Consider the following 22601-nt stretch of genomic DNA (forward strand, 5'->3'; position numbering starts at 1 on the left):
CCCGTAATCAAGTGGCGGGTTTATCGACATTTGTGTTCAGTACGAGGTACTATAACTTGAGTTATACACAGACTGTTCCTCTAGTGGTACAATATCAACCAATACCAGTTTATGTCTACGCCGCGAAAACCAAAAGTAGGGTATCTTGATAATCAAACATAAAACAGAACTCCTTTGCGATGCGAAAGCTCGACTACTGCACGTCGACCTCGGGCTGTTGTGGGTTGAGTGGTCGCCGGTCCGTTGCCTCATATTCTTGAAATTCGAACCCCTCGCCTTCAGGTGCCTCTTCTTCCTCCTCCTCTTCAACTGGCGGGGGTCCTTCGAATAGTCGAATCCACCAAGCTGGCGGGTCGAGCGGGCTATGGTTGTTATGGAGAGGCGGGTAGACGTCGTTAAAGAAATACCAGACTGTAAGTCGTTAGTATGTGTCCGGAATCATTGCATCATGCAAGACGTACTGTGTCCAACGGCAATTCCGCACAACTCGTCCTTGGGCACCGTGCCGTGTATGACGAGAGAAAAGCATAGCAATACCCATGGGAGGTATGGCGCTTTGAACACAATGAGTCCGATGAAGCTCAACATGGTGTCTGGGTTCTTCCTGCTCCAGATGTACGTAAGCGTGCTCGATAACGCCGTGCCGAGGAACGCCATGGAGAACACTGGCGCTATACAAAGAAGCAGGAGGGAAGCGAACGTGAGCAGCCATGAAAAGTGTGCAGGTGATCGGCCGGACGATTCTTCGAGAAGGCGAGAGTAGCGCTGCATGAAGAAGATATGGTATAAGAGGTCAAGGCTGAGCGGTCCGAAGTAGAAGAAGTTGGTAATCAGTCTCCAGTACTGCTCATAACGTTAGATTATGCGCATATGCAGAGAAGTAATCCTATGGGGAGCATACCTGGCTTTTGTGGAAGACGGTTCGGAAACTGTAGAATAGCTGAAAGGGCGATATGATATGGCATTGCACAAGGACGCTTGCGCTCAGCGCAGCTGTTACCCACCAGCGGGTACAGACTGGTATCTCGTAGAACCATTGTTCTAGAGGGAATTGTCCCATCATGCCGTCACCGCCCGCGAGCACGTTTGCCATTGTGATGGTGTTCTTTATCGCTATGGAGCCGGTGCTGTTGGGAGGGTGGACGACGAGCTGAGGATGAGGGGAACAATGTATGAGTAGTGTTGCGTTAATGATGAGGACACGGTGGAGAGGGACGTTGGGTTTCGGCGTGTGGGCGCAGTTATATTGATCGCCGGTGATCGGGAGAGTGGCACAGATGGTAGCGAAAGTGGATGAATGATTACTCCGTATATGAGATCTCAGATGTTTGCAGACAAGCTGGTTTGGTTGTTCTTGTTGCTACGTAACCGTTTCGGAACCCGCCCACACCTCCGCCCACGTCAACCCCAAGATCTTACTGTACCTCGTCTCGTATTGTGGCACAGCTGGATGGGTAGGTGGGCAATTATGTGGGTGTGTATTGTACAGGCTAGTCCGATATTGTAATTAATTGATTTAGTGATTAGATCAGATCTGTTTTGGATATCTTCCCATTCTCCATACCTGTCTATTGTCACGTGCCACTGTCCTATGTGAATCTACCCACCCAAAGAGTCCGTGCGCATCTCCCCTCCCAGCCTTCCAATTGCTCAGCACACAAGGAGACAACCCCCCAACCACCTCCAAATTGCACAGAATGCTGCTCTTTCACCACAATCCTAGAGCATACCCTTCTTACATCTCATCATCATTAATTTTGTTGGTCGAAAAGTGAAGTACAACCGTTTTGCGCCAGTATTCGACGTACCTCGACACTGCATACAAGTACACCGTATACGCGACGCCAACGCGCTCCCGCCGTCAGGACCCACCATAGCTCACGAACGAACCACCGCTTGTTTTCACTCCCACATCTTCAAACCCTCCCGTACACCCTCAATTGCACAGCGCCAATCGCGAATTACGCACGATGCCTCCGAAAGGCCTGGCCAGAAAAAATGTTGCCCGTCCAACAAGAGGAGGAGGTACAGCTCGGGGTGGTAGAAGAAGCTCTGGCGGAAGGACAAGCACAGGCAGTAGGAAAAGCATAGGACAAGGTAGGCTAGCTTGCAAATCGAAAGGGCATATCTTGAATCAATACTGACGGTTGCGTTCAAAGTCGGACAACCAGGTCCAGCTCCAAAAAAGAGGCGCTATCATCCCGGAACGCTCGCGCTTAAGGAAATCCGTAAATACCAAAAATCGACCGATCTTTTACTACTCAAGCTCCCTTTCCAACGAGTGGTAAGCTTCATGACAGCGACATAGTCTTTTTGATCGCTTTACTTATATCTCCGCAGGTCCGAGAGATAGCAGTCAGCTATGCCCCACCCACAGAGGCTCCCCTACGCTGGCAAAGTCAAGCCATTCAGGCATTGCAGGAGGCAACCGAAGCCTTTCTGGTCAACCTCTTTCATGATGCCAATCTGTGCGCCATACACGCCAAGCGAGTTACCATACAACAGAAAGACATACAATTAGCGAGGAGATTACGCGCTGCTTGGGGTGCCCCGGTTTGACGAAGAGGCCAAAGATTAGGGTGGTGGAGTGTTCCTTTCTGGTGATGGTATAGGGTTATCGGGATGCACGATACGGATATTGGAAGCATTGGGCCATGTGGTTTTTACTCTGCGGCTCCCATTACACCAGGGAGGGAGAGAAGGCAAAGGATCGGCGTGTTGGCGTTCAGGAGATTACCAGCAGCAATTGGGTCTCTATGTTTTGGTTGCTATGACTATACCTCTGTGCTGTTCTATTGACTATTATCTCTGTTCAAATAAGAAATCATTAATCATGAAAGACTTGCGCATACCTGGACAACATAGAGTTTGCAATCAATAGCCTCCTCCGTTCCAGAGCTGGTCTCATCGGAAGTTGGAAAACCTGACACGAAAGCTCGCAACTAATACTATCCAATTATTCTACAAAATCTTTGAAGACAACATGACTATTCGTACATTCGACTTGAGAATCCTTTACAACAGGTCCCACCAGAGATGTGGGGTCGAGGGTAATCCCAGGTTGACCCCACAAACACCCGGACGGGCCGGACCACCAATCGTTCCTTCTGTTGGGGATATTCCTTAAACCCAAATCCATCATCCTTTCTAGACCTCAACTTCCAGAATGTCAAGACAAAGGAGGATTCAATGACTTACAAATTTCCCTTCCGAACCTCGCATAGGCCGGCACATACCTTGGCACGTACCTTTGGACGCTGCAAGTAAGCCTTGAACCTGGAAGAATACCCTATTTATCCTGTCCCAGAGGATACCAAGTATCCATATAACATACTTACCCTACGTTTCCATGCATCACTTCAATAAGCCCTTAGTTACCAGACATATGCAAGGGACCCTAACCTCACCGATGGTTAAAAGCAATGTACCATGTCTCGCGAGCAAGATACGCAAGTCCTCTTCGAATAATGGCCAAAATCGGATTTAAGAACTACGGCGATGTTTGGAATTGATGCCACCCAGGGAACGCCGCCTCGGAATCTGGATCTATTGGGTCGAAGTTGCGATCGACGACGGAAATAATATTTCTCAGTGTCTGTTGAATGCATTGCCGGGTAGTGATGAGGCGGGCTCTAGAACATTTTCGACCTGCAGTGATACCCTGGCAGCCGTAAGGCTGGTTTATTGCAATTTTCATGGGAGATGCAGTTCGCCCTGATGCATTCGCAGATTTTGTCTTGTTTATCTGTGCTCTTGTCAATACAGATATTCTCATTAATTCTAGAAGACAGCTAAACTATTAATGAATCGAATAAGCGCAATATAGTCGTTTGCTTCCTTCCACGCTATGGAACCGAAACAGACATCCCTCACACTTCAAAGAGCTTCACCGAGAGGGTAGAATATGTCAGGCCAAATCCCAGTCATCCCAAATCCTCTCTCCACATTCATTACCCGGGCCCACAGCGGAAGTCAAAAAGCCACTTCCGCCCACGAAGCGAGAAAACTTACTCAACTACAGCATGCGTCCTGCATCGGGAGTATGGAACAAATCACAGTTCATCCCAGCGTATTGGGGCGTAACCGGCATCCTGTCTCGACCAGGATTCTCCACGCGAGCCCGGGATTCCACAAATTTCGAAACTTTGGAAGAGAGAATTGTAATTGGTCTCTTAATTCCAGTAATCGATTTGATATTGGGTTTTCACTGTGTGGATGCAGAGGCTTCGGCGTGATGAACAGCCTCAAGTCCATGACATAGAGCTTCGTGCATAAGCGAGTCCTCAGGGCACTTGGGTTGTACGAAGCTATGGCCTCGAGCAAGCAATGGCGTACTATATGGACTGAGCTCCCCCGTGGATGATTGTTCAGACGAGATATTCGCTGCTCCTACCGGACATAGCTGTACGCAATGGCGCCAATGCTCTCTCTAGTAACCGGGGCTCTTTCAGTGGCTCTTCTGACACTGTCAGCGGCGGCCTTTCCCACCGAGAACAATACTTACGAGTACATTATTGTTGGCACTGGGCCAGGAGGAGCACCGCTTGCTGCCAATCTTGCTCGCGCCGGGCACTCGGTTTTGGTCCTCGAGGCGGGCGACGATCAGACCGAGAATGTGAACGTCTCGCAGTGGCTCAACTTCAATGCTGCTGGCAACGATCCCGCGACTAGATGGGACTTCTTTGTCAAGCATTCTGATGATGAGGCGAGAGAGGCGAGGTATAAGCATAGGACCTGGCGGAAGACGGACGGTGGGTTTTATGTTGGTACTGAACCTCCGCAGGGAGCAAAGCCTCTTGGTATCGTATGTCACTGATCTGCTACTTTGTAATTACGATTTCGCGAATACTAACAACCAAAAAGTACTATCCCCGCGCTGGAACTCTAGGAGGATGTGCAATGCACAACGGTTGCTTGACGATGAACCCAAATGACCTCGACTGGGATGAGATCGCGGAGACCACTGGCGATGATTCCTGGTCTGCTGAGAACATGCGCAAGTATCTTGTCAAGCTTGAGAAGGTCCATTACAACAGCTCATATGAGCATGGTCATAACGGATGGCTCGACATGACGATGCTTGATCCAGGGTTCACTACTTCGGCCGATGCTAAAGATTTGAGTCAGAAGGCTGCCGTAGCTGCTGGCTACTCTGCTGCCGACACCTCCAAGCTTCTAGCAAGAGATATGAATGGAGACCAGCCGAATCGTGACAATCTGGTAGGTCCATTTGGCGGTGTCAGCCACATTAATCCTAATGGACGGCGTTCGTCCCCTGGCTACTATCTCCGTGACACAGTGGCAGAGAAGAAGTACCCCATCACTCTCTCGTTAGATACACTAGCCACCAAGATCATCTTCAACAAAAACGGAACGAAACCCAAGGCCATTGGCGTCGAGTTCCTCCAAGGAAAGAGCTTGTACAGTGCCGACCCTCGCCATAACCCCTCCCAGAAGGGAACTCCAGGTTCAGCGTATGCTTCGAAGGAGGTCATCATTTCAGGAGGTGCCTTCAACTCACCTCAGCTTCTCCTCCTCTCTGGCATTGGTCCCGCAGCACACCTCAAGAAATTCGATATTCCCGTCGTCAAAGACCTGCCAGGCGTCGGCCAATCTGTTGCTGATAACTACGAGGCGGGCATCCTGTCGCTCGCAAGCCGCGCCGTCACTGGGCAGGGAGAGATCTTCCCCAATTTCTGGAAAACCAGTGTTGGTAAGATCCGTGACATCTACATGTGGTGTGGTTCCTTTGCATTCGAGGGATTCTGGCCCGGGTACGTTCCACCTCCATCCCCATAAACTTCACCATTCCACTGACACTGCCATCCAGCTTCCCCAACATCCCCCCATATTTCAACGGAACCTACGGACCCAAGCAGTACGAATGCGCGCTCGTGCACATGAACCCGCGCTCCCAAGCCGGCGTCATCGAGCTCCAATCCACCGACCCTCGCGCGGTCCCCGCAATCAACCTCAACTTCTTCAAAGAAAAGGGGTCGGACAAGGATCTCACGTCCATCCTCGAAGGCATCGAGTGGGTGCGCTCCTGGCTCGTAAAAGCCAACTCCTCGTCTCCCAACTCCCTCGGTCCGTTCCAAGAGCTACACCCCTGTGAGGGTGAGATCGGGAAGCAGAATTGTACGGAGAAGGCGCAGAAGACGTATTTGAAGGAGCAGGCATATAGTCATCATGCTACGAGCAGTTGCCGTATCGGTGCGGATCGCGATAAGGGTGCGGTGTTGGATAGTAAGTTTAGGGTTAGGGGTGTGGAGGGACTGAGGGTCGTGGATGCGAGTTCGTTCCCTAAGGTCCCTGGTGGGTTTCCTATTCTGCCGACTATGATGTTGTCGGAGAAGGCTAGTGAGATCTTGATCAAGGGATTGTGAATTGATCCTACGGGTACAGAGAGATGTGGATGCCAACGGATATGGGTAGACAGTTTTGTGGGAATGTGCGCAAGAAAAGCTAGTGGCGTCATTATTTGTGCTTGAAATTTACACTTTGCGCCATATCTTGAACTATACCCATGATATCTTGGTTCCCACATCGGCAAAGAACGTTGAACGCGGTCAGACACGTAGTCACGTGATAGTCTCGTTCACTGACTCGGAGAATGTAGTACTGGCATGGGTCCTCCTTCTCCACCGATTTTTTGTGAGCTATATGTGCTACATCAAAGTTTACGTTAGTAACAGAAAAGGAAACACATAGGTCAGACAAGTACGGAGTACACAATGTTCATTGCAGGATTGCATATTTGATCTTGTCTAACCTTCATCCATACCCGTTCAAGCTGAAGCTGCACACAAGACATACGCCACTGCATGCTTGAATAGGCTTGGCTTTTTGCCAGAAATCTCGTAGATTATGCTATCTACGAGGCAAATCGAGTCTACATACAAGGTACAAAAACGGTACTTCGCATAGCGGTATCCGCTCGATGTAGATCGAAACCTTGACATGAGTCAACATATCCTTCATCATCCCAGGAGACAATCGGCAGATTGCCCTTCTATTCCTCTGCTGCCGGCCTGAAAGTGGAAGGAGCACGCAAGTCCATCACCCTTGCCGAGCCTTGGCCTGCACCTTCCCCGCCCATTCAACCTCCAGTAACTATCGCCCATGTAGAAGCACATATCCAACGTCATTGACAAGGTTACCCTCAACGACTCGTCTCTGCAGGTATCCTGCCGCTACAGGCAAAGTACCCCGCTCCGTACCCATCATTCATGGGACTATCGCTAAGGAAGGAAGCTCCATAATATACAAAAAGCGACAATCATGCTTCTATTGTCGCTGTTGCTGGACGATAATGCGGCGTGACCGGGTATTGTGGAGGGGCTCGGGTTACGCTGGTGTTCAATTGTGCTGCGGCATGGATGCGATTGGGTGATTCAATCCTGGCGGTATAAGAAGAACCTGATCCCCCAGCCATTCTGGCGGTGCGCGACTCGGCTTGTTCAATAAGTCTTTTCGTGGCTGTTCTTTCGCTATCTTGGGTGCAGAACCTGTCGACTCTCGTTGGGTTGGAAAACATGTTCCACAGAGGCATCTCAGCAATTGCAGCACTCAGTGCTTTCTGCGGGGCTGTGCACGGCCAGTTCCCTCCTCCGCTTGAAGGAGTCAAGGTGCTTGATTCGAAGATCGAAGATGGCATCAAGATTAGCTACAAAGAGGTCCGTGGGCTCTCTGGGATACTGTGTGTTTATTTGCAGCTAACAATGGATCCTAGAACGATCTCTGCGAGACCACAGAAGGCGTGAGGAGCTACTCGGGATACGTCAAGCTTCCTGCGGGTAGTCTTGATGATCTCGGCGTGAGAAATCAGACATATGAGATCAACACGTTCTTTTGGTTCTTCGAGTCCAGGAAAGATCCTGAGAATGCACCATTGTCCATCTGGATGAATGGCGGGCCTGTAAGTCGACGCCTTGCAGCCAGACTATGTCAGTCACTAACAACCGCATTAGGGAAGTAGTTCAATGCTTGGTTTGATGCGCGAGCTTGGCCCTTGCTTCGTTCATTCCGATTCCAATTCGACCTATCTAAATGAGTGGTCATGGAACAATGAAGGTGGGTGCAGTGATGCAATTGAATCTATGCTCCGGCTAAGAATATCTTAGTCAACATGCTCTTCCTCGACCAACCCGTCCAAGTTGGTTTGAGTTACGATACTCTCACCAATGTTACTGTTTCGTCGTACACGGGCTCAGAAGGCGTCGAGGTTGCAGACTTCTCAGACGGGGTTCCAGAGCAGAACAACACCTTTTATGTCGGTACATACGGAAGCCAAAACCGCAATTCTACTACCCAGGGCACCGAGAACTCCGCACGAGCTCTCTGGCATTTTGCTCAAGTCTGGTTTCAAGAGTTCCCGGGATACAAGCCCAATGACAACCGGATTTCCATCTCCACCGAATCGTACGGCGGCCGCTATGGGCCGGCGTTCGCTGCATACTTCCAAGAGCAGAACGAGCGCATCTTGAACGGCACCTGGGATGAGGAGGGCCAAACACATATCCTGCATCTGGACACTCTACTCATCATCAACGGATGCATTGACCGACTCGTCCAATGGCCTGGCTATCCTCAGATGGCATACAACAACTCTTACGGCATTAAGGCCATCAACGAATCCAGGTACAATGAAGTACTAGAGAGTCTCAATGGCGAGAACGGTTGCTTAGCCCAGATCGAAGAGTGTCGTAACCTCAGTCTAGTATACGATCCCACTAATCAAGGATTCAACACTTCCGTCAACAAGGTGTGCCAGGCGGCTGAAACGTTCTGCACCGAAAATATCCGAGATCCATATTTCGATGCTGATTTGAATTACTATGATGTCTCTGCGCCTTCTGCGGCATCGTATCCACCACCCTGGTATGCTGGGTGGCTGAATCAGCCACATGTTCAACAAGGCCTTGGTGTTCCCTTAAATTGGACCCAATCGAACTCCGCTGTCTCACAGGCGTTTAGAGGCATTGGTGATTACCCGCGCCCGGGATGGAAGGAAGATTTGGCGTATCTGCTAGATTCCGGCATCAAGGTCGCACTTGTGTACGGCGACCGAGACTACGGTAAGTACCTCACCAACATTGATACATAAGTCCAGTCGCTTAAGAATCATCATAGCCTGCAATTGGTACGGTGGTGAGCTCCTCTCCCTAGCCATCGAGCACGAATTCTCTGAGGAGTTCCGTGCCTCAGGCTACACAGACGTCGTCGTCAACGGCACCTACGTTGGCGGTCAAGTCCGCCAGTACGGCAATTTGTCTTTCACGCGTGTCTATCAAGCTGGTCACGAAGTGCCAGCGTATCAGCCCGAAACCGCGTTCAAGATCTTCCAACGAGCGCTGTTCAATTTCGACATCGCTACTGGTAATGTCTCGACCACGGAGAACCCGGACTACTCGACCGAAGGCCCAGAGAATGTCTTCAACATCACGAACGAAGCCATCCCTATGCCTGGTGCGCAATGCTACGTCCTCGACAAGGATCAATGCACGCCCGAGCAATGGGAGTCCGTTGAAACCGGTTCCGCATTGGTAAGGAACTGGATTGTCGTTGATGGAAACACAACCTTCCTCTTCCCGGATTTGAACGGCACAACGGGCAATGAGACCCAACCGTCTGGAAGCCCAACGGCATCGTCTCCAGGGCCGTCTGCAACGTCATCTCAAACGCCTCCTGCGGAACCTAACGCTGCAGCTCTGAGGTTCGGCCCGTCGGGTGGGGCTTCAAGTGCTGTGTTGACGGCTGTGTTGGGAAGTTTAGTCGTCATGCTTTAATGATGGAGATGCAACATCTTTAGGAAAGGGAACGAGGCTGGCGTACTTAACATAAAGTGTAGGCATAGTAATGATAAATATGATGAAATATACCGTACAGCACAAAACATACTCTACAAAGCTCAACTTCAATCATTGTCTCCTCTTCAAATCTCCATATTGCCCTATTAATCTCCCAGAATTCAACCAGGCCCATATCAACCATTAATGACACAAGAAAGCCATACTTCTAACTTCCCCATCCACAATCCCATCAATAGCAAATCCACCGAATAGAAAAGTTCGGAGCATCCGGCACCCCACCATCCCCCAAAGCCCACGCCACCGCAATCCATCACCCGTACATTCCCTGCACACTTCCCCATGGCAAAATCCCCGATATCCGTAATTGCGAGTCTAGTTTCCTCGATTGGATGCTGTATGACTGAGAATGATCGACAGGGTTCAGTGATTATAGCGCAGATCGCGTTCGAGACGTTTGGTCTAGAGGGTTCGTACAACACCACCCACCTCATTGAACAGTTTGTACGACAGCGAGTTCCTTCTACTTACCTAACTCTCATTCCAGGATATATAAATATAAATACAGTATCAGAACAAACAAACACTTGAATGATCGATACAAAACAAAATTCGTTCTATAAATACGAAGGACCGCTGGTTGAACTCTTTTTGACGTCAGACTTCAACCATCGCCAAATACATCTCAAGTAACAAGCAACATGGCGCAGATTCCAATCGTGATCGCGGGCAGGAACCCCGACATCACGAAGGCTGTTAGGAAGGCTGTTTGGCCGGACTATGATGGTGAGTTCTACCTACCTTACCTACTCCCCTCAACAGCCCTCTGCGTAGAAAGTGTCCACGTGACACGCCATTCACTACCCATAAAGAAAGAAAGGAAGGCAGAAGATGAAAAAAAAAGACACGATATCTGACGAAATGATACACAGTAATCCACATAATCCTCGACCCGCACTCGGGCGCCAAAGACCTCCCCTCCCTCATATCCGGCACATCCCTCCCCCCTTCGTCAAACCCAGGAAGTCAAAACTACACCAAGCCGCCTGTGGCCGTCGCGCTGGGCGGAGGCTACGACGACGAGGCGTTCGAACTCATCAAATCGGCTTGCAGCGCGAAGAACGCGGACGGGATGGTCGTGGCGTGGTTACGGCACGATAAGAGTGGGTTGACGGAGGGTCCGCCGCTAAGCGACGCGGATGCGTTTGGGAGATGGATTGCGGAGAGGATGAGGGGGGTGTTGGATGGTATTAAGGTTGGGGAAGTTGAGGGGACGGGGTGGGAAAAGGAGGTTTTCATGTTTTGAGATCGGGGATGGGTTGATTTTGTTATGTGTTATGATACGACGTTCTCATGATTTGATGTGGTTTACAGATATCTATATAATACATGGTTTACGAGTACAACATGGTTTGATCATACATCTTTTGGGGAAGTGGGCTGTTTGAGGGCGCCGCCGCGATGGTATGTAGCCACGGCATTCTGGAAAAGCTCTTTGCACGGGACTCTGCTGCCTAGCTTCGCGCAGAGGAGGAAGGCTCCGCTGAGTTTTCGGTGGAGGCTGTAGGTTTCCTCTGGTGGTGGTGCGAGGCGTTCTCTCAGCATGACTGGGACCAGGCTTCGCACTCGGTCAGTAATTGTCTGGTCGCTGAAATCGTAGACGTCAGGTCCGTTGGCATCGAAGGGTTCGGCGAGTGTAAGGACAGATTGGATGTGTGCGTCGAGCATTGTTGGAGACTCGGCGCCGGTGAGGTATCCGAGCTCGATTGAGAGGTCGCGGATAGCATCTTTGTCACCCTTGGAAGCCCCTATGAGAACATTGACATAGGGGTCAACGAATTTGTCTGGGTATTCACGGCTTGCGCCGAAGTCCAGGAGCTCGATCTTTTGTTTTTCGGCATTGAAGAGAAAATTGGTCCAGTTAGGGTCCGTTTGCATGAGTTTGAACTCAACAATCTCTCGCAGGCAAAGGCGTAGGATTTGTGTTCCGATCCAATCTCTTTGGTCTTGGGTTAATGAGCGAAGCTTCGTAACGCCGACACCATCCATGAGCTCTGCAGTAAGAACTTCGGGTCCACAGGCTTCAGGGAAGACTTTCGGAACAATGAATGCGTCGGTGTCATCGGATAGTAGCTCGCGGAATCGTTGCTGGTATTCTGCTTCTCTTGTATAGTTGCACTCCCATCCTAGCTCAAGTCGAGCATTAGCAATGGTTTTATCGAGATACATTCCCGATGGCAGTAGGCGAGAGGCGGTGAGAAGGATCGACAGATTGTTCAAATCAGAATCAATTGAAGTTGCGACTCCAGGATACTGAACCTTAACTGCCACAGGCTGTCCGGTGGAGCGCAAGGTAGCTTTGTGGACTTGGCCAATCGATGCTGCTGCAATGGGAACGTCTTCGAAAGTCTCGAATAGATCACGCCAGTCAGGACCAAGGTTCTTAATGAGCACTTTGTTGCGTTGGCCGGCCGGCATGTAGTCGGCGCTGTCTTGAACTCTTTGCAGAACCTCGTGGATTTCCGGTGGAAGCATCTTGATATCTTTCGAAAATCAGCATACGTCTACACTTTCAATAAGACTGCCATACCTTGGAGACTAATCATCTGCCCAAGCTTGAGAGCAGCTCCACGCATGCGCGAGAGCTTCGCTACAAGAATCTCAATATTTCCCGGGCTTAACATTAAGGATCCGCCGGCTGCCGCCGCCGTTCCTGTTGCACGTCGAAGGGACTCTCCCACGGCTCCAAGAGCCATACTAGTACCAAGGCCAGCGTACTGCCAGAGTCGGCCGAATCTCGAAGACGGGACCCGAGACTCTCGCAGCTCGTACGCTGCTCTTCGTGGTTCTGTGGTTATCTCTCCGGTAATCTGCGATCCCGCTGTCAGTACATCAGCATATCTCGCGAAAACAATAATGCACTGTTTAGCTTACCTCAGATACAGAAGCAGGCAACGACTCCGCATCCTTTGCTAGCTCAGATGCGAAATCATGCATCTCCTTCTCGGTTGCACTTTGGGGCTCTCTGAGGGGCGATTCTGGTGTTGACGGAGTTTTCTGATCGCTGGTGCGAACATTGAAAGTGTCCTGATCATGTCCCTGGGCTGTTCGAGTATGATCGTAAGGAGTGCTGCCAGCTCCCTTAAGATCAAGCTGAGGTTTCGGCGCATACGGGTTGCCACCAAGCATTCTGGAGACACGTTTGGTGCGGAACACGTCTGTATTTACGCCCTCCGGGATCTGCTCTTGCTCTGGAACGGCCACTTCGTGTGGCAATTGCTCTCGTTGAAGTTCTTCCTGGCCAGGCTCGGGGGTTGAGTAGAACACATCTTGATTTAATCGGCCGTCATCTACATGATCATCACTTTCCTGTTTATCCGCTGTACTTTTGGGTATTTGCTCGCGTGGGAGCGAAGATGGCTCCGATTTCGTCTCTTTGCTTCTTGCGTAGAAGACATCGCGATCGTGGCCTTTTTGGAGCTCTGCCTCCTGGGGAGTGGGTGATACGTGCTGGATCGTGTCGACGCCGGAAAGTGTATACTGCCCTTTATCACTGGCCGAGTCGCCTGGAAGAGATCCGGAAGGTTTGCCTGGTAACGGAATAGTTGATCGCGTAGATTCCGTTGGCTTGATGCCTTCGTCTGCATTGCGCACTTGATGTTGCTCCTCCGCTAGCGGCTGTTTCGGCGGCTCCGGGACTGATCTCTCCGAGAAAGTATCCTTCCCTTGCAATCCGTTATCCAAAATGACTCCCTCGGAGGGTATGGTCCCATCAGCCAATGGGGAACGTTTAGCCTTCTCTTGTTGAACATCCAATTCACCCTCCGCCGGGGGCTCAGCCTTCGTATTTTCAACTGATCGATCGTAATGATGATCTTGCTCTAGTCCAGCCTTAACATCCCCATGAGGCCTTTCGCCTTGTACAGTGTCCTTGCGGGGAATATCTCCGTCGTTGCGGGCCGTTTGTGATGACGTAGTAGATGTATACGAGGGTTTATCTTCATTGAAGCGTTTCGAGAGGGCAATGGCGGCTTGCGCAGTGAGCGTGACGCGATCGGTCTGGTTTTTCACGGCTTTAGCTAAGGTCGATGTCCTGTTGTAGACATCGAGCTGTTGAGAGCGAAGGGCGACATGCTTCGAAGCGATTGATTTCGAGGCATTGAACAGCTTTGCGGCGTCAACGAGCCGCCTGCCAGCCATTGAGATGATTCAGAATGTGTCAATTGCGGGGACGCATCGCGGAAGCACACAAAAGATAGCAGTGTGTCGCTGATGTGAGAATAAGAGAATGCAATAAAATGTCCCGCTCACACGACGCAGCGAAAACCATCAGGTCCCGCGTCATAGCTTGATGAGGCTAAAGGCGAGGATCTACGCGCCGACTGCCCTGTGATTGGCTGGGCACCCGTCGCGACGGCCTAGACTCCTTGAGGAAACTGTCCACTTCAATTCACCTCTGCCGCTCCGATAGCGCTGACCCTCCAACCTCCGTTGAATCGTGAGATTGTGGTTGTTATTGGATTGAAGACATATCAGCTGATTGTTTGGCTGAAAACACCGCTGGAGATTGGTTCACGTACATAGCCAGGTTGGAAGGGAAACGGGCGAACAAGCGACGTTCTTTATATCCGCAAATAACACACGAGACAACAGGTGCCCGAACAATGGAGTTCTGAGCGTGTTACAATTAGACTCGCCCCATATACGCCCCATTAACGAACCTCCAACATGATAGTTGCTTGCCTCCAGTTCTCCCCTGAGCTCGGAAAGGTTCAGGAGAACATACGAAAGGCCGATCAGATTCTCCAACGGACTGCAATCCCGGCGAATATCGACTGGATCATCTTGCCTGAACTGGCTTTTACAGGTACGATATTTTCCTCTTCCATTGTCGTTGCACTTCATTGGTATTGTTATATATACACGTCTCTTCATGTGATGGCCTCTGCTTGATACCTCGGGTAACATGACACCCGAAGAAGTAATCTCGAGCAGAGAGGCGACCGAGCGTTTTTATGGGGACATGAGTACGAAGCATACCAACCGTCATCTAACAATTGGATTCAATTTAAATCCGACGGGCGTACATGCAGGCAGCGCATGCAAAGTGGCGGCGCAGATCAAAGAGGTCCAAACACTGACACCAAACGCAGGTTACGACTTCCACTCGCTTGAAGAAATAAAGCCCTTCCTGGAACCCACCACCTCAGGAATAAGCACACACTGGGCCATACAGGTAGCCGCCCATTACAAGTGTCACGTAACAGTCGGGTATCCCGAAATCACGACCACAGACCCTCCAGTGCAGTACAACAGCACAGTGACCGTCTCCCCGCAAGGAACCATTTTAGCCAATTACCACAAAGCATTCCTGTACTACACCGACGAGACATGGTCGGCCGAAGGTCCAACGGGGTTCTTTTCCGGTCCGCTGGGTGCGCTGGGTCAGGTGACGCTGGGGATTTGCATGGATATCAATCCGTACAAGTTCACGGCGCCGTGGACGGACTATGAGTTTGCGAATGCGGCGATCGAGAATGATACGTCTATCGTGTGCGTGTCGATGGCGTGGCTGTGCCATCTTTCGCCGGAGGAACTCATGACGGATCCGCATATAATGGACCTGGCGACTGTGTCGTACTGGGTGGAGAGATTCCATCCCCTGGTTGGGAGATCGAATAGCGGACCGGTTTATGTCATATTGGCGAATAGGTGCGGCATGGAGAAGGCGGTTTGTTATGCTGGGAGCAGCACCGTTCTGAAGATAGAGAATGGGGTGGTGAGCATGTACGAGACGCTTGGGAAGAGCGAGGAGAAGTGTTTGGTGGTGGATCTGAATGAGCGACCGAAGTTCCAGGTGAGGAGTGCAGGCGCCTGAATTCAATTGATGACGTTCAAGGTTGATTGATTGCTACATGACGGCTGGATGGTGCTTGGGTGTTTATTGTATGTTTTAAGGGCAAGAACCGAAGTACCCGTTATACCAGGCATTATCTGGGGGTTCATAAGTTGCTTCGGGGAGGGGCGCATTGGTATTGTTCACGAGAAATGTAGTTACGCGAGATCATTCATGGGTATCATACGAGAAACGTTTCGAAGGCGATGCCGAACAATACGGAATGGCAACGTGATAGTGAACTTGAATGGCGAATTGGACAAACCGTGAACTAGGGTTTCGTTCCCAGAGATGAATGAATGCGGCTTCTGATATCCCACGCATTCCTCACGAGTTGATCAATAAGGTCGAATGTAGTGAAAACGTCATGTTCATTTGGACAAGCAAGTGCAATTCATTGACCACTGCCTAAATCCTTCATGTGTATCTCAGCCCCAAGCGCCAGATTCAATAGTTGTTAACCGGTGAGTATAATTCATACACGACCCGTGTGGGGAGAAGTTTTTGACTTTCGCCCCCACTACCGTACGCTTATGCCTCCACACATGATGTCCACCACCACACACCTAGATCCGCCCGCCGTTCGTAATATCCATTCCCGTGCCGTTTTTGTTGAAGTTGAACTGATTTTGAAAAAGAGAGGGAAGATGGAGGGGCGAGTCGTTTATAGGCCGATACGGGTCTTGCGCCAGTGTCGTCGCTTAGCGTTGTATCTGAGAAATGAAAACGTTAGTCGCGTGCTTCAAAACCAGGAAGATCCTCTTATCGTTGAAGCGGGATCAGGTGCACGGCGGAGAGGAAGCGTACCGGATGGTGTTGTTCGTTCGGAGACGAATCCACTGAGGGATGGGGCGGTTCTGCTTCTGCGCTTTCGCAAGCTTCTGCTTGGTGCGGAAAGACTTGTGGCTCTGTGGAAAATGTCAGGAAATCCTGTATAAAGTATATCGAGTGTCCATGGGCGAGGTGCGTACCGGCATCGTGACTGTGGGAATCTGTCGAAATGTCGAGGATGGTGTCGTTGCAAAAGTGAGTGTGGATGAGGCGTATTGAAATTCCTAGATTCTCTCGCTTCGGTGTGGGCGCCAAGAACGCTTGCCTACTTTTGGAAACCGCTGACACTAATACGTTTTCGGACGCATCGTGACTTCCTCCATATGAACCGTCTGGGTAAACAGTACAACATTTTTCCTTCATAGCAGTTGGCTTTCGTCACTTACACGAACCATTTTCCATTCTTAACGACAGGATTATTAGTGCAGTTTTACCTGTCAAACTTTCACTGCCTTTACTGTGTATAACTATCGCGTTCTATTCTTGTAGCCAATCTACTGTCGCTTAGCTCTTAGCTGCGCTACACTCGGCATAAGACTATGGAGTCAATTCAAAGATGGTTTCATAGTTACGATAAGATACCAGTATTTGGAGATCCTCCAGATTCTGAGTGAGAAGTTGATCCTCAAATATCACATACAATTGTATTGACTTGTGGAGTCTGGTGATTAGCACGGCCGGCGAGGTCGCCACCATCTTCGTCGGCGAAGACCAAGTACCTGTCCAAGCCGACAAATATCTGCTTTGCTCAGTCTCGGATTACTTTCGATCTGCCCTGAATGGAGGATTCCTGGAAAGCTCGACTAAAATATTGCATCTCCCCGATGTCACGCCAGAAATGTTCAACATTTTTCTACTGTGGATGTACGCTCAGCCGCATGATCAACCAGGAATGCAATTCATAGGATTTAATTTGAATAATCGAGAGCGGAGGCTATACCGCAGATCTTTTCTGGCTGCCAGAAAAGCTACTGCCGGAAATGCTACTCTGCGTCGGTCTTCAATAATTTCGTTAGGCCTTTCAGGTGCAGACGAAATCTCTCAGTCACGGATATCATTACACCCTTCCACATTCAACCAATTCTTCATACCATTTACCCGCGGCCTACTACCCACCGATGATGTAGATTTCCTTACGCCTGGATGGGACTATACGCCTACTATCAGTCCTAGATCCGAAGGTAGTCCTCATAGCGAAGCTCCGTTCAGTGGCGTGTGGAATAATAAGAACTACTACGACATTGACGGCTTACCTATGCAAGAACAGCCAATCACTAGGAATCCGTGGGTAATGCACTTCGAAGCTTACTTTGCAAATCTAGTTGATTTGTATATCTTTGCACAATTCCTTTTAGCAAAGCAGCTACGTGACGACATCATCTCTGCCATTTTTGGGCACTGTCGTGCTGTAGGCTAGTGGCCGAACCCTAACAGGACACCCGAGATCGTCAATCTGGTGTACGATGTTTTACCCGAAACATCGACACTTCGTCGCTTATTATGTGCCAGTTGGGCACATTGCTTGGATCCAGATAACACGACGGAAGATGCGAAGAAGGTGCACAAAAAGCTGAATCCAGACTTCATCTACGATGTTGCTGTCCTGCAAACAACGCGACTCCGGTCAACTAACATCCAGGGTGAAAACTTCGTCGAGCAGTGCCAATTCCACGAACATAAGCTTTTTGGCACGAGACTTTGCAAACTTCGAATGGAGAAAAAAGTTGGTTTATTGATTGACTTAGTCGAACGTTGCAAGGCACTCGAAATGGAGGGTGAGTATGAGGAATGGGAGGGTAGACAAAGAGAGGGTAGAAAAAGGGAGAGTGAGGAAAGTGAGGATGAGGAAATCGAGTATGAGGAAATCGAGGATGAAGAAATCGAGGATGAGGCAATCGAGGATGAGGCAATCGTGGATGATGTGTACGGCTTCTTAGCAGGAATGGAGCTGTGAGATTAGATTGATTGATAACGCGGAGGGTGAAACATTAGCGTCCGCGGGCAAGAGAAACCTCCTCCTCTCAGAATATCTTTAATTGGGGCATGCAACAGTTTATTACAAGTAACAAGGTAGTTCCAAACGAGGCCGAATTGAATTCGCCAATGCTTTGTGAGACTCAAGGAACGAACTATTGTATTATTCCTTTTTGTTGATTTTTGTTTCCCGGATTGACAAAGGCCGAGCTGATCCCGAGCGCACAAACGTTGGCCATGACAAGTTGCTGGGCAAACATGACACGCCTGTCGGTGTCTTGTTACTGTGATTGACTGTTTCAAAAACATACAGATTAGTTCAGTTCAGTCCACTCCATCTTAGGAATAATGTCTTGATGTCAGTCGTAGCGTTGGCTAGATAGACAGTTCTTCTGATCGAAAAATGTGTTAATAGTACTCCGTACTCCGCCATAGATTGATAAGATAATAGGGGAATGTGATCCGGAAGACTCCATCTCCTCTCTTCCTTAGTAGTCATAATGGATTGATTAATTAACCATTTGTGTAATAGCTATTAGGAGAAATTCTTCTTTGGACGTTAGTTGAATCAATTGGGTTTAGAAGGTCGATCCATAGTTTGCCTTCCACCCCACTTGCCCCTACAAACTCGGGCTTTTACTTGTCATGAAGCTTGAGCCCGCTTGTGTAGTTGCTGCGAGATGGAGCAGGGATTACTTGCAGACAATTGATTTTTTCTACTAGTCATTCACAATTCACTGTTCGAGAAGAGTTGCAACTACTGCACCCTCTGTCGATCGACTCTGCACAAGCTTGTGATGCAAAGCCGCCGAACAGTTCGAAACTTCTCGGCAATGTCCTCTCCTGCAGTTTAAATCCCCAGCGGAGACCGAGTGTCTCTCTCAATGGCCAATTCCTCCTTTTCATAGTCAAGATTGACATAGCGAAAGCCGATCATTGGCAATTGATCCATTATTCATTCATTGACTGGGTGTTTCCTGGCTGCTTCATAACGGTGGTTGCTTGTCCCTGCATTCCGAAACAAGAAACCCGCCCAAAGCTTCGGTGATTCTTCAGTGGCGGCGCAATTCTTCAACAACCTTTCGCCGCCCTCTTCTCTCGCCTTCGTTGCGACGACAGTCACGCCCGCTTTCTTTCCAAAGTGCATCGACCCTCCATTGTAGCCTCTGCTGCAATTCGCAGCCCCCCAATTCCTCGCAATGCCCGACCGTTCGACCTCGCCGACGCGCTCGCTTCCCCGCGTACCCAGCCTCAAGAGCTTCCTCCCGCTATCTGAGTCCGAAGGGAACCCAATCACCACTCGCGGCCAGAATCTTGCCTCTCTCATCCGGGAGAATCAATCCCATCATTCGCGCCGCCCATCCACGCTTCGTAGCAGCGAGCGACGAGGCAGTGCGTCAAGCGCCGATGACGACCTGGAGGCGTTCCGACATGGCTTCGCGCTTCCTTGGGGCGAGCGCGAAGAGCGCAGAATGAGCTCTGGAGCTTCAATCCTGAACACACCCCAGATGCGAAGCATGCGACTCATCGGAAACTCGAATCCGAGATATAAATGGGAGCGATACTTCAAGACCGAGGAGGAGCTCAAGAAGATGAAGGCGCCGATCCGGGAGTACTATGAGCGCAACAACTATCTGATCCAGCACTATATGTACATTGATAGGCTTTTGGACTCTTCACTACCCCATGATTTGATCCAGGAGTATGGCCACCCTGAATCTGGTCAGGTCAACATTCCCTCCACCATTACCGAAGAAGAATCAATAGGCACGAATGGCGCTGCATCGGCTACCAATGGCTCGCTCACACCAGGCACTTTAGTTGATAGTGGCAAAGCAACACCGTCTCCCTCGACTACGACGAATAGCGCCAGTACCAATGGTTCCCAGGTCAAAGTGAAACGGACACCAAAGAACTTGTACAAGGTACCAGAGGCAGACGAGAGGACGCCTCTGCTAGCAGTTGATGACGATGACGATGACGACCCCGAATCGCCCAAGATCGAATTGCCAGAATGGGAGCCGGAAGAGGACGAGGATACCGAGAGCCCCATCGTCAAACTCGCGATCTATGTGAACCTAGCTGCCAATACCAGCTTGCTTCTCATGAAGATAGCCGTTACGATCATGACTTCATCGCTTTCCGTGATTGCCAGTTTAGTCGATGCGGCATTGGACTTCCTCAGTACTGCCATTGTTTGGTTTACATCCTGGATGATTGCGCGACAAGACCAATATGCATATCCTGTGGGACGAAGGAAGCTCGAGCCCGTCGGTGTGCTGGTGAGTGATCCTTCATGTACCGTTCAATATACAATGGCTAATATATCTAGGTGTTCTCCGTTATCATGATCACTTCCTTCTTCCAGGTTGGCATTGAAGGTGTCTCGCGACTGACAGGTGAAGACCATACCATCGTGCAGCTATCAGTATGGGCCGTTGGCATCATGGCTTCCACCGTGGTCATTAAGTTCCTGTGCTGGCTATGGTGTCGCCTTATTCGAAACTCGAGTGTCCAGGCATTAGCTCAAGACGCAATGACCGACGTCGTGTTTAACATTTTCAGTATCATTTTCCCATTGAGTACGTCATACCGTCCATATTTCCATACCCATCAACTAACACATTTCCACAGTCGGCTACTACGCAAAGGTCTGGTGGCTCGATCCTCTCGGCGGTATCCTCCTTTCCGCCTACGTGATCATCAGCTGGAGCCACACCTCCGCCACGCACATCCGCAACCTGACGGGCGCCGCGGCGACAGCCGACGAGCGAAACATCCTCCTCTACACCACGATGCGCTTCGCCAAGACGATCAAGCACATTCAGGGCATTCAAGCTTACCACGCAGGCGACAAGCTCAACGTCGAGGTCGACATCGTGGTCGATGAGGAGACACCTCTCAGGGATAGTCACGATCTGGGAGAGTCGCTGCAATATGTTCTTGGTACGTTCTTAACTGCTTCCCTTTCCTTTCATTTTCCACCAGGTACATAAGCTTACCAGTATAAACAGAGAGTATCCCAACCGTCGACAGAGCCTTCGTTCACATCGACTACACCGCGCACAACCTCCCAACGCACATGTCCCAACAGGAATAAAAACACACTCGTTTTCAATCTCTTTTTTTTTTGCATAGCCGTGGGTACGCCCACAACGCCATACCATGTACAATACACACATCAAAAACCTTCCTTCAATGTAGACCTCAAAACTACTCTCTCTCTCTCTCTCCCTCCATAGCTACAAAATAATTCAAACTCCAATTCAACAACCCACCCCAAGTTCTGACTCTTCTACCTCACCCCGACCACCGAACCCTGCCACCAATGCAACCCCACACCCCTCGGGTACTTCACCTCCATGACCTCCTCCTCTCGCGCGCCGAACCCGAACGACGACAATCCAGGTGGGCCTCCCGCCGTCACAGTCTGCGAGAAAACAGGGATTGGCATCGTGGTTTGGATTGTCCCGCTCGGGGTGGACGGTGAGGTCCAGTCGACGCCACGGAACAGCTCGTCGAGAAAGCTGTCTGTTTCGTTGGGTCCGGGGACTGAGGTTTCTGAGGTGATACTGGTATCATTGTGTACCTCGTCGGCGGTTGAATTAGTTTCCACCGGTGAATTTGAGATCGCTTTGTCCACGGTTTCTTCGGAGGCGAAGGAGGACGATGTGCGTTTCTGATTGTGTTGGAGCTGTCGTCCGTGTTGTTGCGCTGTTCCTCCCACACCGGATGTCATCGCCGTTGTTGATGGGCGTGTTGGTGTCATTCCTTCCTTTTTTCACTTCGATTCACTTGTGTGCACCAAGAGACAACTATCGATTGAGGATCGGCAGAGGTCTGAATCGGCTTTCTGTTTGGCCAGAAGGAGGGAGACGTAGAGAGGCAGAGAGAATGGATTGGTAGATTTTGTGTGATGATGTTTCGAAATGTTATTTCATGATCTCAGTTAGGGGGGCATGGTGGAAATATATTTATACGTTTCATTTTCCCAACCTTATTTACGAGAGTCCGGGTTGAATGATGTTGACGGGGGAGGCGCGTTACTATTGTTCTTTGCATTGAGATGTATGATTCGTTGTGTACACAGG

General features: G+C 50.0%; 11 protein-coding genes across 11 annotated transcripts; 7 read left to right on the plus strand and 4 right to left on the minus strand.

The window, feature by feature from the left end:
- Positions 1–193: 193 nt before the first annotated feature.
- Positions 194–1093, minus strand: BU24DRAFT_352666 (DER1-domain-containing protein; the record flags this gene model as incomplete). The annotated part of the gene is made up of 3 exons (XM_033523742.1): positions 194–411; positions 462–846; positions 902–1093. 3 exons carry the CDS (start codon positions 1091–1093, stop codon positions 194–196), a joined length of 795 nt encoding a protein of 264 aa, XP_033380982.1.
- A 545-nt stretch (positions 1094–1638) lies between these two features.
- Positions 1639–2903, plus strand: BU24DRAFT_425277 (histone-fold-containing protein). The gene is made up of 3 exons (XM_033528705.1): positions 1639–2097; positions 2160–2284; positions 2341–2903. The coding sequence occupies exons 1-3, from the start codon at positions 1971–1973 to the stop codon at positions 2557–2559; spliced, it is 471 nt and encodes a 156-aa protein (XP_033380983.1). The 5' UTR covers positions 1639–1970; the 3' UTR covers positions 2560–2903.
- Positions 2904–4411: 1508 nt separating this feature from the next.
- BU24DRAFT_435063 (GMC oxidoreductase) lies at positions 4412–6386 on the plus strand (the record flags this gene model as incomplete). The annotated part of the gene is made up of 3 exons (XM_033530062.1): positions 4412–4804; positions 4864–5774; positions 5831–6386. The coding sequence occupies 3 exons, from the start codon at positions 4412–4414 to the stop codon at positions 6384–6386; spliced, it is 1860 nt and encodes a 619-aa protein (XP_033380984.1).
- A 735-nt stretch (positions 6387–7121) lies between these two features.
- On the plus strand, positions 7122–9788 carry BU24DRAFT_484366 (alpha/beta-hydrolase; the record flags this gene model as incomplete). Its single annotated transcript, XM_033533335.1, has 5 exons — positions 7122–7676; positions 7733–7918; positions 7971–8073; positions 8124–9077; positions 9133–9788. Exons 1-5 carry the CDS (start codon positions 7536–7538, stop codon positions 9786–9788), a joined length of 2040 nt encoding a protein of 679 aa, XP_033380985.1. The 5' UTR covers positions 7122–7535.
- A 368-nt stretch (positions 9789–10156) lies between these two features.
- BU24DRAFT_494610 (uncharacterized protein) lies at positions 10157–11115 on the plus strand (the record flags this gene model as incomplete). The annotated part of the gene is made up of 3 exons (XM_033534068.1): positions 10157–10278; positions 10357–10595; positions 10742–11115. The coding sequence occupies exons 2-3, from the start codon at positions 10511–10513 to the stop codon at positions 11113–11115; spliced, it is 459 nt and encodes a 152-aa protein (XP_033380986.1). The 5' UTR covers positions 10157–10278; positions 10357–10510.
- A 110-nt stretch (positions 11116–11225) lies between these two features.
- Positions 11226–14009, minus strand: BU24DRAFT_351686 (ubiquinone biosynthesis protein-like protein coq-8; the record flags this gene model as incomplete). Its single annotated transcript, XM_033523704.1, has 3 exons — positions 11226–12352; positions 12400–12679; positions 12744–14009. The coding sequence occupies 3 exons, from the start codon at positions 14007–14009 to the stop codon at positions 11226–11228; spliced, it is 2673 nt and encodes an 890-aa protein (XP_033380987.1).
- A 231-nt stretch (positions 14010–14240) lies between these two features.
- On the plus strand, positions 14241–15908 carry BU24DRAFT_425281 (carbon-nitrogen hydrolase). Its single transcript, XM_033528706.1, has 2 exons — positions 14241–14676; positions 14963–15908. Exons 1-2 carry the CDS (start codon positions 14538–14540, stop codon positions 15685–15687), a joined length of 864 nt encoding a protein of 287 aa, XP_033380988.1. The 5' UTR covers positions 14241–14537; the 3' UTR covers positions 15688–15908.
- A 361-nt stretch (positions 15909–16269) lies between these two features.
- BU24DRAFT_425282 (ribosomal protein L39e) lies at positions 16270–16613 on the minus strand (the record flags this gene model as incomplete). Its single annotated transcript, XM_033528707.1, has 2 exons — positions 16270–16418; positions 16513–16613. Coding segments are annotated over 2 exons (150 nt in total), but the record flags the coding sequence as incomplete, so codon positions are not given.
- A 92-nt stretch (positions 16614–16705) lies between these two features.
- BU24DRAFT_453021 (uncharacterized protein) lies at positions 16706–18612 on the plus strand (the record flags this gene model as incomplete). Its single annotated transcript, XM_033531231.1, has 3 exons — positions 16706–16731; positions 17209–17820; positions 17971–18612. 3 exons carry the CDS (start codon positions 16706–16708, stop codon positions 18488–18490), a joined length of 1158 nt encoding a protein of 385 aa, XP_033380990.1. The 3' UTR covers positions 18491–18612.
- A 646-nt stretch (positions 18613–19258) lies between these two features.
- On the plus strand, positions 19259–21739 carry BU24DRAFT_374306 (cation diffusion facilitator 10). Its single transcript, XM_033524557.1, has 4 exons — positions 19259–20792; positions 20843–21092; positions 21145–21456; positions 21525–21739. The coding sequence occupies exons 1-4, from the start codon at positions 19710–19712 to the stop codon at positions 21608–21610; spliced, it is 1731 nt and encodes a 576-aa protein (XP_033380991.1). The 5' UTR covers positions 19259–19709; the 3' UTR covers positions 21611–21739.
- BU24DRAFT_484376 (uncharacterized protein) lies at positions 21657–22279 on the minus strand (the record flags this gene model as incomplete). Its single annotated transcript, XM_033533336.1, has 1 exon — positions 21657–22279. One exon carries the CDS (start codon positions 22277–22279, stop codon positions 21806–21808), a length of 474 nt encoding a protein of 157 aa, XP_033380992.1. The 3' UTR covers positions 21657–21805.
- Positions 22280–22601: the final 322 nt, after the last annotated feature.

Source organism: Aaosphaeria arxii (genome assembly GCF_010015735.1).
Source record: "Aaosphaeria arxii CBS 175.79 unplaced genomic scaffold BU24scaffold_7, whole genome shotgun sequence".
NCBI classification, from domain to species: domain Eukaryota; kingdom Fungi; phylum Ascomycota; class Dothideomycetes; order Pleosporales; genus Aaosphaeria; species Aaosphaeria arxii.

Bases quoted from the DNA above. Each gene is read 5' to 3' on its own strand.
- BU24DRAFT_425281 (XM_033528706.1), top strand. From the start codon at position 14,538: ATGATAGTTGCTTGCCTCCAGTTCTCCCCTGAGCTCGGAAAGGTTCAG. The intron at 14,677-14,962 runs GTACGATATTTT...CACCAAACGCAG, and splicing joins GCCTGAACTGGCTTTTACAG to GTTACGACTTCCACTCGCTT.
- BU24DRAFT_374306 (XM_033524557.1), top strand. From the start codon at position 19,710: ATGCCCGACCGTTCGACCTCGCCGACGCGCTCGCTTCCCCGCGTACCC. The intron at 21,093-21,144 runs GTACGTCATACC...ACATTTCCACAG, and splicing joins CAGTATCATTTTCCCATTGA to TCGGCTACTACGCAAAGGTC. The intron at 21,457-21,524 runs GTACGTTCTTAA...CAGTATAAACAG, and splicing joins GTCGCTGCAATATGTTCTTG to AGAGTATCCCAACCGTCGAC.
- BU24DRAFT_425277 (XM_033528705.1), top strand. From the start codon at position 1,971: ATGCCTCCGAAAGGCCTGGCCAGAAAAAATGTTGCCCGTCCAACAAGA. The intron at 2,098-2,159 runs GTAGGCTAGCTT...TTGCGTTCAAAG, and splicing joins TAGGAAAAGCATAGGACAAG to TCGGACAACCAGGTCCAGCT. The intron at 2,285-2,340 runs GTAAGCTTCATG...ATATCTCCGCAG, and splicing joins AGCTCCCTTTCCAACGAGTG to GTCCGAGAGATAGCAGTCAG.